Here is a 12,288-nt window from a genome sequence, read left to right on the forward strand (position 1 = left end):
TCATAAAATGGAAAACTGATGGGAGGAAGGAGATACAGAGGACGAAGGATTTCCAGGGCACTCCCAGGGATTCAGAAAGTCTTTCATCCCCTAGACTAACCTAAGAAAACCATACATGTGCCAGCAATCTGTGAGCTCCTTACAACTAAAAACTTCTTTGCATCCCTAATATCTACCATAGTGACTGCCAATAGTAGCAGTTGGTTTAGCTGGGCAATGAAGGCCAGGGACTGGGGCTCCTTGCATGAAGAAGCAGTTATTGTGGATGCCCTCTGAACTCTGAGTTCTAGTTTAGCCTGTTTTTTTAAGACTTGGGATCTGGACAGTTAACTACAGTAATATACAGTATACTCTTTTAAAAGCAGAGAGATAATGCTTAGTTTCTGTATTTCCCCAATATTTTTACATTTAGTACATACAGCATTTCAGTGTTAAACCACATCCTCAATCATGGTGCCTAAAAGAAAATCAAATGCATGTGCAGCAGATGGAGGAGAAGTTAAAAGGGAAAAAACTATTTGCCATCAATCGATATAACTCTCATAGGGATTTTCACATGCTTTGCATAAGATATAAGGCAGAATTTGCATGAGTTTATAAAGCATGTAGTTCATTTAAAGTAAAAAAATTACCTTCATCTCTTTGAGCATTCAACCTACATATCCTACGATACTTAACTTCTTTGCATTTCTTAATTTGAGCAGACACACAGCCAAGTGATTTCATATTGCACATTGTTTTCTGAATTATTTCAACTTCAAGAAGCGCAATTATCCTCAGGTCAAGCAAGCTCAAGTTTACATGTCCAAAAACATAAAAAAAAAAATGCCTTTAATTTAAAGCAAATATATACACGTGATACAACATGTAAATGAGTTATATTGTAGACAGTTATTTGCAAGTCAGAAGTTTGGAACTTAGAATAAATTTCCCATAGAACTAATCTATGAAAAGTGGCTAGGGGCTTCCCTGGTGGCGCAGTGGATAAGAATCTGCCTGCCAATGCAGGGGACATGGGTTCAGGCCCTGGTCTGAGAAAATTCCACATGCCGCGGAGCAACTAAGCCCGTGTGCCACAACCACTGAGCCTGCACTCTAGAGCCTGCGAGCCACAACTACTGAGCCTGCGTACCACAACTACTGGAGCCCATGCTCTACAACAAGAGAAGCCACCGCAATGAGAAGCCCGTGCACTGCAACGAAGAGTAGCCCCTGCTCACTGCAACTAGAGAAAGCCCGCACACAACAACAAAGACCCAATGCAGCCAAAAATAAATAAATAAATTAATTAATTAAAAATTAAAAAAAACAAAAGAAAAGTGGTCAGGTTCCTAAGCCATCCCACAAGAAAAAAATATTTAAGGCACAGAGCTGTAACTGAAGTAGAGTATTAATATTATTAATACCATGGAACTTAACCACTTCATGTAACAATATTCTAGAAGAAAATGTGAAGCATTCCAAATTAAGAGCCAAGTATAGGAACTCCCTTGTGGTGCAGTGGTTAAGAATCACCTGCCAATGCAGGGGACACGGGTGTGATCCCTGGTCTGGGAAGATCCCACATGTCGCGGAGCAACTGAGCCCGTGCACCACAACTACTGTGCCTGTGCTCTAAAGCCCATGAGCCACAACTACTGAGCCCACGTGCTGCAACTACTGAAGCCCGTACGCCTAGAGCCTGTGCTCTGCAACAAGAGAAGCCACCGCAATGAGAAACCTACACACCGCAACAAAGACTAGTCCCCACTTGCTCCAAGTAGAGAAAGCCTGCGTGCAGCAACGGAGACCCAACACAGCCCTAAATAAATAAATTTATTAAAAAAAAAAAAAAAGAGCCAAGTATGTATTTTTCCCTATGGAAGTGGGATTAAAGAATTTTCCAACTGTAAACTACTGGAGGTGGTCCCTATGGCTTAAGGGAAGGAAGTTCTGGCAGAGTGTAAGGTTTTTAAAGACAGTAAGGATGAATGAAGGACAAAGGAATGAAGAGTTACAGGGAATAGAAACTTCACACCAGACTAAATCCTCAGGTAGGCTGGCTCCCTCTCAATATAAGTTTTTTTCTGAGACACAGAGATCGGTCAACCTATTCTTTCTCCACTGCCCCCAACCCCCACCACCACCAACACCTAACTTTACCTGTTGTTTCTGACCCATGTTTCACCTTGTCTGGTCTACCATGGAAGAAGCTGCAGTCTCACAATTTCTCTCCAGCCCTGCTGTCCCTAAAACAAGCACACAGCCCATTTTCGCTTTTTAAAGCTTTTAACCAACAGAAGGAACGGGGAAACGCTTTCTCTTAAGACCATCACCCTCCCCGCCTCCTATTAAACCTTGTGGAGAAAAATGAAGGTCATATGTGTGCTGCAGGTGGGTCTCTGGGAGGAGAAAGTACTGAAGTAAAACGTTTCAGAGAAATATATAAACTCTGTTTACACAAAACATTTTCTCACAGGATTTTAAGCAGCAGATGAAAACCAAGATAGAAAGGAAGCTATGAAAAGGTAACTGGGACTAAAGATCAAGTAGCAGTGGGTCTGGGAGAGAAGACTGACCACATTTTCCTCCTACCACCAGTGTTGCCATCAGTGCCCACAGTAAGGTAAGAATGGACTAGAGTAGGAAGAGGTAAAATTTCTCAACCTAAAATGGAGAGAAAAAGGGAGATTTAAATCCTAAATAGTGAAGAAGAAGGAAAAAGAATTTCCAGGGCCACTTGGCTAACAGATGGGGTAAAGTATGAAGTAAATTGTGTAAGTGAAGGGCAATTTATGTTCAGATTTTCTGACTTGCAGGAATCTCAGGAATATGTTTCACAAATCATGAGGGTTGCCTGAATTTTGCAGTGAATATACATGAATCTAAATTCATACTCCAAGCATTTCATTTTGTGGTCAAAAGCAGTATTATCCACACCGCAGTCAGCTAATCAACAGCATTAGTATCACTTGGGAGAAGGGCACAGGAACCTGTGTTTTAACAGCTCTCTAGGTGACTTTTATTTACATTACAGTCTGAGAAGTACTTCTTTACAGAACAGATTTATATAAAATAGTTGGTCCACGACGAACAAGGTGACATAGTATTGAGCACAGCTGACAGCAATGCATGCCTCAGAAGCATCCAGTTCACACAATGGGAAAGCAATGTCACAGAGTCATGAAATAGTAACTGACATGAGCAAATGGGAGAGTTGCTGATGCTGTTTTTTTTTTTAAACATCTTTATTGGAGTATAATTGCTTTACAATGGTGTGTTAGTTTCTGCTTTATAACAAAGTGAATCAGTTATACATATACATATGTCCCCATATCTCCTCCCTTTTGCATCTCCCTCCCACCCTCCCTATCCCACCCCTCTAGGTGGTCATAATCCACATAGCTGATATCCCTGTGCTATGTGGCTACTTCCCACTAGCTATCTGTTTTACATTTCGTAGTGTATATATGTCCATGCCACTCTCTTGCTTTGTCACAGCTTACCCTTCCCACTCCCCATATCCTCAAGTCCCTGCTCTAGTAGGTCTGTGTCTTTATTCCCATCTTACCCCTACGTTCTTCATGACCTTTTTTTTTCCTCTTAGATTCCATATATATGTGTTAGCATACGGTATTTCTTTTTCTCTTTCTGACTTACTTCACTCTGTATGACAAACTCTAGGTCCATCCACCTAACTACAAATAACTCAATTTCGTTTCTTTTTATGGCTGAGTAATATTCCATTGTATATATGTGCCACATCTTCTTAATCCATTCATCTGTTGATGTACACTTAGCTTGCTTCCATGTCCTGGCTATTGTAAATAGAGCTGGAATGAACATTTTGGTACATGACTCTTTTTGAATTATGGTTTTCTCAGGGTATATGCCCAGTAGTGGGATTGCTGGATTGTATGGTAGTTCTATTTTTAGTTTTTTAAGGAACCTCCATAATTTGTTAATATGGTGTATCACATTGATTGATTTGCGTATATTGAAGAATCCTTGCATTCCCGGGATAAACCCCACTTGATCATGGTGTATGATCCTTTTAATGTGCTGTTGGATTCTGTTTGCTAGTATTTTGTTGAGGATTTTTGCATCTATATTCATCAGTGATATTGGCCTGTAGTTTTCTTTCTTTGTGACATCCTTGTCTGGTTTTGGTATCAGGGTGATGGTGGCTTCGTAGAATGAGTTTGGGAGTGTTCCTCCCTCTGCTATATTTTGGAAGAGTTTGAGAAGCATAGGTGTTAGCTCTTCTCTAAATGTTTGATAGAATTCGCCTGTGAAGCCATCTGGTCCTGGGCTTTTGTTTGTTGGAAGATTTTTAATCACAGTTTCAATTTCAGTGCTTGAGATTGGTCTGTTCATATTTTCTATTTCTTCCTGGTTCAGTCTCGGAAGGTTGTGCATTTCTAAGAATGTGTCCATTTCTTCCAGGTTGTCCATTTTATTGGCATAGAGTTGCTTGTAGTAATCTCTCATAATCCTTTGTATTTCTGCAGTGTCTGTTGTTACTTCTCCTTTTTCATTTCTAATTCTATTGATTTGAGTCTTCTCCCTTTTTTTCTTGATGAGTCTGGCTAATGGTTTATCAATTTTGTTTATCTTCTCAAAGAACCGGTTTTTAGTTTTACTGATCTTTGCTATCGTTTCCTTCATTTCTTTTTCATTTATTTCTGATCTGATCTTTATGATTTCTTTCCTTCTGCTAACTTTGGGGTTTTTTCTTCTTTCTCTAATTGCTTTAGGTGTAAGGTTAGGTTGTTTATTTCAGATATTTCTTGTTTCTTAAGGTAGCATTGTATTGCTATAAACTTCCCTCTTAGAACTGCTTTTGCTGCATCCCATAGGTTTTGGGTCATTGTGTTTTCATTGTCATTTGTTTCTAGATATTTTTTGATTTCCTCTTTGATTTTTTCAGTGATCTCTTGGTTATTAAATAGTGTATTGTTTAGCCTCCATGTGTTTGTATTTTTTACAGCTTTTTTCCTGTAATTGATATCTAGTCTCATAACGTCATGGTCAAAAAGATATTTCATATGATTTCAATTTTCTTAAATTTACCAAGGCTTGATTTGTGACCCAAGATACGATCTATCCTGGAGAATGTTCCATGAGCACTTGAGAAGAATGTGTATTATGTTGTTTTTGGATGGAATGTCCTATAAATATCAATTAAGTCCATCTCGTTTAATGTATCATTTAAAGCTTGTGTTTCCTTATTTATTTTCATTTTGGAAGATCTGTCCACTCGTGAAAGTGGGGTGTTAAAGTCCCCTACTATGATTGTGTTACTGTCAATTTCCTCTTTTATGGATGTTAGTATTTGCCTTATGTACTGAGGGGCTCCTATGTTGGGCGCATAAATATTTACAATTGTTGTATCTTCTTCTTGGATTGATCCCTTGATCATTATGTAGTGTCCTTCTTTGTCTCTTCTAATAGTCTTTGTTTTAAAGTCTATTTTGTCTGATATGAGAATTGTTACTCCAGCTTTCTTTTGATTTCCATTTGCATGGAATATCTTTTTCCATCCCCTCACTTTCAGTCTGTATGTGTCCCTAGGTCTGAAGTGGGTCTCTTGTAGACAGCATATATACGGGTCTTGTTTTTGGATCCATTCAGCCAGTCTATGTCTTTTGGTTGGAGCATTTAATCCATTTACATTTAAGGTAATCATTGATATGTATGTTCCTATTCCCATTTTCTTCATTGTTTTGGGTTTGTTATAGTAGGTCTTTTCCTTCTCTTGTGTTTCCTGACTAGAGAAGTTCTTTTAGCATTTGTTGTAAAGCTGGTTTGGTGGTGCTGAATTCTCTTAGCTTTTGCTTGTCTGTAAAGGTTTTAATTTCTCCGTGAAATCTGAATGAGATCCTTGCTGGGCAGAATAAGCTTGGTTGTAGGCTTTTCTCCTTCATCACTTTAAATATGTCCTGCCACTCCCTTCTGGCTTGCAGAGTTTCTGCTGAAAGATCAGCTGTTAACCTTATGGGGATGCCCTTGTATGTTATTTGTTGTTTTTCCCTTGCTGATTTTAATATTTTTTCTTTGTATTTAATTTTTGAGTTTGATTAATATGTGTCTTGGCATGTTTCTCTTTGGATTTATCCTGTATGGGACTCTTGCTTCCTGGACTTGATTAACTATTTCCTTTCCCATATTAGGGAAATTTTCAACTGTAATCTCTTCAAATACTTTCTTAGTCCTTTTCTTTTTCTCTTCTTCTTCTGGGACCCCTATCCTTTGAATGTTGGTGCATTTAATGTTGTCACAGAGGTCTCTGAGACTGTCCTCAATTCTTTTCATTCTTTTTTCTTTATTCTGCTCTGCAGTAGTTATTTCCACTATTTTATCTTCCAGGTCACTTATCCATTCTTCTGCCTCAGTTATTCTGCTATTGATTCCTTTGGGACAATTTTAAATTTCATTTATTGTGTTGTTCATCACTGTTTGTTTGCTCTTTAGTTCTTCTAGGTCCTTCCTGGTTAAACGTTTCTTGTATTTTCTCCATTCTGTTTCCAAGATTTTGGATCATCTTTACTATCATTATTCTGAATTCTTTTTCAGGTAGACTGCCTATTTCCTCTTCATTTGTTAGGTCTGGTGGGTTTTTGCCTTGCTCCTTCATCTGCTGTGTGTTTCTCTGTCTTCTCATTTTGCTTAACTTACTGTGTTTGGGGTCTCCTTTTCGCAGGCTGCAGGTTCATAGTTCCCGTTGTTTTTGGTGTCTGTCCCCAGTGGCTAAGGTTGGTTCAGTGGGTTGTGTAGGCTTCCTGGTGGAGGGGACTAGTGCCTGTGTTCTGGTGGATGAGGCTGGATCTTGTCTTTCTGGTGGGCAGGTCCACGTCTGGTGGTGTGTTTTGGGGTGTCTGTGGCCTTATTATGATTTTAGGCAGCCTCTCTGCTAATGGGTGGGGTTGTGTTCCTGTCTTGCTAGTTTTTTGGAATAGGATGTCCAGCACTGTAGCTTGCTGGTCGTTGAGTGGAGCTGGGTCTTGGCGTTGAGATGGAAATCTCTGGGAGATTTTCGCCGTTTGATATTATTACGTGGAGCTGGGAGGTCTCTTGTGGACCAGTGTCCTGAACTTGGCTCTCCCACCTCAGAGGCACAGCCCTGATGCCTGGCTGGAGCACCAAGAGCCTGTCATCCACACGGCTCAGAATAAAAGGGAGAAAAAAAGAAAGAAAGAAAGAAGAGAGCAACCAAACCAAAAAACAAATCCACCAATGATAACAACTGCTAAAAACTATACTAAAAAACCAAAAAAAACGGACAGACAGAACCCTAGGACAAATGGTAAAAGCAAAGCTATACAGACAAAAACACACACAGAAGCATACACATACACACTCACAAAAAGAGAAAAAGGGAAAAAAAAATATATATCGTTGCTCCCAAAGTCGACCTCCTCAATTTGGGGTGATTCGTTGTCTACTCAGGCATTCCACAGATGCAGGGTACATCAAGTTGATTATGGAGATTTAATCCGATGCTCCTGAAGCTGCTGGGAGAAATTTCCCTTTCTCTTCTTTGTTTGCACAGCTCCTGGGGTTCAGCTTTGGATGTGGACCTGCCTCTGCAAGTAGGTCGCCTGAGGGCGTCTGTTCTTCACTCAGACAGTACGAGGTTAAAGGAGCAGCTGATTCGGGGGCTCTGGCTCACTCAGGCTCGGGGGGAGGGAGGGGTACGGAATGCCGGGCGAGCCCGCATTGGCAGAGGCCGGCGGGACGTTGCACCAGCATGAGGTGTGCCGTTCTCCTGGGAGTTGTCCCTGGATCACGGGACCCTGGCGGTGGCGGGCTGCACAGGCTCCTGGGAGGGGAGGTGTGGATAGTGACCTGTGCTTGCACACAGGCTTCTTGGTGGCTGCAGCAGCAGCCTTAGCGTCTCATGCCTCCGGGGTCTCGCGCCCGTCTCTGGAGTTCCTTTAAGCAGTGCTCTTTTTTTTTTTTTTTTTGAATTTTAATGATCAGTTTTTATTTATATATAAGCAGTGCTCTTAATCCCCTCTCATCGCACACCAGGAAACAGAGGCAAGAAAAAGTCTCTTGTCTCTTCAGCAGCTCCAGACTTTTTCCCGGAGTCCCTCCCGACTAGCCGCAGTGCACTAGGCCCCTTCAAGCTGTGTTCACGCAGCCAACCCCAGTCCTCGCCCTGGGATCTGACCTCCAAAGCCCGAGCCTCAGCTCCCAGCCCCGCCCGTCCCGGCGGGTGAGCAGACAAGCCTCTCTGGGCTGGTGAGTGCTGGTCGGCACCGATCCTCTGTGCGGGAATCTCTGCTTTGCCTGCTGCACCCCCGTTGCTGCGCTCTTCTCCGTGGCTCTGAAGCTACCCGCCTCCGCCACCCACAGTCTCTGCCCGCGAAGGGGCTTCCTAGTGTGTGGAAATCTTTCCTCCTTCACAGCTCCCTCCCACTGGTGCAGGTCTCGTCCCTATTCTTTTGTCTCTGTTTTTTCTTTTTTCTTTTGCCCTACCCAGGTACGTGGGGAGTTTCTTGCCTTTTGGGAGGTCTGAGGTCTTCTGCCAGCATTCAGTGGGTGTTCTGTAGGAGTTGTTCCACGTGTAGGTGTATTTCTGATGTATTTGTGGGGAGGTGATCTCCACGTTTTACTCTTCCGCCATCTTGAAGCTCCTCCACTGATGTTGTTTTTAAAATGAAGTTAGGGACTGCCCTGGTGACACAGTGGTTAAGAATCTTCCCGCCAATGCAGGGGACACAGGTTCAATCCCTGGTCCGGGAAGATCTCATATGCCGCGGAGCAACTAAGCCCATGCGCCACAGCTACTGAGCCTGCGCTCTAGAGCCCGCGAGCCACGACTACTGAAGCCCACGCGCCTAGAGCCCATGCTCTACAACAGGAGAAGCCACCGCAATGAGAAGCCTGTGCACCGCAACAAAAAGTAGCCACTGCTGGCTACAACTAGAGAAAGCCCGCGCACAGCAATGAAGACCCAGCACAGCCCCAAATAAATAAATTTATTTTTTAAAAAAATGGGAAGTTAGGCAAAGAGGACACCACTATATGTTTCTTGAGATTCCTTGGAAATAAAAGAGGCTGCTGTAGCACTAGACAGAGGAAGAGGAGTTGGGAGTTGAAGAAGAGCTGGAAGTTGAAAGAATCAAGTCACAAGCACTCCTAAGAAGTGAATATGCAGAGGGAACTATAATCACAAACACATAAAAGCAAACATTACAGAAAAGAAAACCATCAGGAGATTTCAAAAAGAGGATGAAAAGCAAGAGGGCTAGAGCAGAGCTCTAGGAAGCAGTAATCAAGGGAATAGTGGGAAGTGGTACCTCCAAAACAGACATTCAAAAATAGACATTTAAAAAGTTAAGTCTTATTCTCAGATTGAATACTGAGGAACAATGGATAAATGACAATGTTGCCACTGGCACTGGCTTAATACTTCCTTTAATAAGAACAGTACAGTGGGGCAAACGGACTCTTGGCTGACAAATAGGATTTTAAAGGTAATGGGGTCCTAAATGGAAGTTTAGAGTGATTCACTCATATACCAATAATTGTGGATCGAGGTATATTTTGGAAAGGCTATACTGTAGTTAACATTAAAGTTATTGATAAATAGAATTTTTTTATTGAAGTATAGTTGATTAATAATGTTGTGTTAGTTTCAGGTATATGATAAGTAGAATTTTACTAATCCTCCAAATATTTGAGATGACATAGAACAGGGTAAAAAGAGAAAAAAAATTTTAAGTTAAACAAGTGAGATTCAAGACAAAAAGAAAAAAATTAGACCATCAAAGCTTGTGACTTACAGATTTTTGGACTTCCTTTAATAGGAAACTTCACAATCATTTCCTGGGGATTTGTGCAGATGAAAACAAATGGAGAATCAGATTCTTGACTCATGTCTGGATACTGTGAAATATAAAAATAAAAAGTTCAGGCTAGTTGGAACAAATTTTGAATTTCAAAGAGATCAAAGGATGTCCCAGAATCCACCTCAACATTCTGATAATAGTACTCTCCATTACACAGTCAGGTAAAGAGGATTATGCTCCGTAAGCAAGAACAAACCTTCAACTTTCCCCAGGCTTTAGCACCGTATTCTTATACAGTCTTTTGCCCACCATCTGTGACTTCCTATAATGGAAACAACTTCAAAAAAGATGCCTGACATCTTCCCAGAGAATCAAAACTGACTAGTCTTTCAATATAAGTGACTGTTAGTTGGGAGATTCCGAGGTCTCCTTCAGGAACATCAGGCACCCCAGGTTCGGCTCAAGTGAAACAGTGGAAGATTTAAGAAAAATAGAACATTTGTGGAAATTCTGCCAGAAACAATCAACAGAGCCCTTCCCTCACTAAAGGGAAGGAAGATGATTCATTCTGAAAGGTATGAACATGCCAAAGTTGTTTTGCTGGATGCATTCCAGACTCACTTAGGGTGAAAAGGTAATGGTAGAGCAATTCTGAAAATAATTTAGAAGCCTCCTTTGGATCGCATATCACAAAACAAATCTGTGTGAATACTTAGGACTTTTACTCCTTCTGCAAAGACAGACACAGAACGTAGAGTAAGACTATCTGGCCACACAATCACAACTTAAGGAACAACTGGGGTTGGCAGTAAGTGCTCTCTAGCAATGCCCAACTGACCAGGTACTTCATTATTTCCTATCTTGGGATGTCCTGTGTTTAGCATGTTGGATAAATACAACTCAAAAGCTGACTATGGCTGTGGGTCAGACTTCATCATCGGAGGAGCCTTTCTCCTAGTAATTAAAAAGTATGAAATTATTTTCCACTCTTATTCACCTGCTAAGATGTGTCCTCTAAGATATAAAAGGCTTTAAAGTAAAAATGGACGCTTCAGTAAAATAAATAAGAAAATTCAAATGTCTCTGTAACTAGTGGAAGCATAAACAGGCAACTTCTTTACTGACTACTCTGTCCCAATGCTGTGAAGAAACAGAAGGGATTTACAGTGGCTTTTAGTCCTGCCCACATACCATGGGTTTCTGTGTGGGACAGGTGTGGCATGTACTTTGACAAAACATAGCTTAATATCAAGTATCAGCCACATTTATATTACAGGCACTCACAATTATATTCACATGAACATTCAAAATGCTCATGGTAGAAAATAAAGACTAAAGATGGAAGGAGAAACTTTCTTCTTTCCTTATCCTTTGGATCTTTAGAATGCAAAGAAAAGCGGGGTCAGCTGTTACTGTTGAGGTGCTTTGGGACAAATAAAACCTAATTCTCCAGAGGCCAGAGCAGCAACAGTCACCATTCACATCACTTCAATTTTCCTGCTCTCTCTTCTCTGTGTCTTAGAGAGTGTCAAGGCAGAGGACAAACCTGCCAGGACTTCACAGCTCCGCTTTTCCAAAACTACAAGCCATTTCACTCCTCTTTCTTCCACATCAATAAATGTTCTCTCTCTACTGGATCAATCCCATTAACAAACATACTTTCTATAATGTCTGCCATAAAACAAAAACTCCCTGGATCCCACATTCTCCTCCAGCTGCTGCTCCATTTCTCAGATTCCTTTCAAAACAAAATTCATTAAAAGATTATCTATACACTCTGCCTCAAATTTGTCTCCTTCTATTTGTTCTTGAATTCACTATAGAGAGGCTTTCACTCCCATCACTCCACCAAAACTGTTCTTGTAAAGGTTATCGTTCACTTCCATGCTGCCAAATCAAACGATCAATTCTCAGTTCTCATCTTAATTGATTTATGTAGAACTTGACAGAATTCTTCTCTCCCTCCTTCTTGAACACATTCCTCACTTTGCTTCCAGGATACAATTCTCCTTCTGGTGTTGCTTCTTCACTGACTGCTCCTCATTTCCCCATCGTTTAAATGCTGGAGTACTTCAAGAGTCAAACCTCAGACCTCATCTCTCTCTACATTCACCACCTTGGCTATTTCCTTCAGTCTCAAAGTTAAAAATTAAGGTCCTGAATTTGTGACTAGGAGAGGTGATGGATGTTAACTAAACTTATTGTGGTAATCATTTTGCAATATATAGATCATATATCAAATCTTCATGTTGTACAACCTTAAACTAATACAATGTTATACGTAATTATATCACAATAAAACAGGAAAAAAATAAGGTCCTGTAAATATAAATCAATACCACAATGAGATACCACTTTACTCTCACTAGGATGACTTATTATAAAACAAAACGAGAATAAAAAACAGGAAAAATAACAAGCATGGGTAAGGATGTGAAGAAACTGGAACCCTCATGCATTGCTGGTGTGAACGTAAAACGGTGCAGTTGCTGTGAAAAACAGTTCGGTG

General features: G+C 40.9%; 1 protein-coding gene across 2 annotated transcripts in view; it reads right to left on the reverse strand.

The window, feature by feature from the left end:
* Positions 1-12,288, reverse strand: part of TRIP4 (thyroid hormone receptor interactor 4) — a 67,465-nt gene that overhangs the window by 3,412 nt on the left and 51,765 nt on the right. For both annotated transcript variants that reach the window (XM_033437137.2, XM_033437135.2), the window contains exon 12: positions 9,774-9,876. In XM_033437137.2, the coding sequence (XP_033293028.1) occupies positions 9,774-9,876 (103 nt within the window). The remainder of the gene's footprint in view (positions 1-9,773; positions 9,877-12,288) is intronic.

Source organism: Orcinus orca, chromosome 2 (genome assembly GCF_937001465.1).
Source record: "Orcinus orca chromosome 2, mOrcOrc1.1, whole genome shotgun sequence".
In the NCBI taxonomy this organism is placed as follows: Eukaryota; Metazoa; Chordata; class Mammalia; order Artiodactyla; family Delphinidae; genus Orcinus; species Orcinus orca.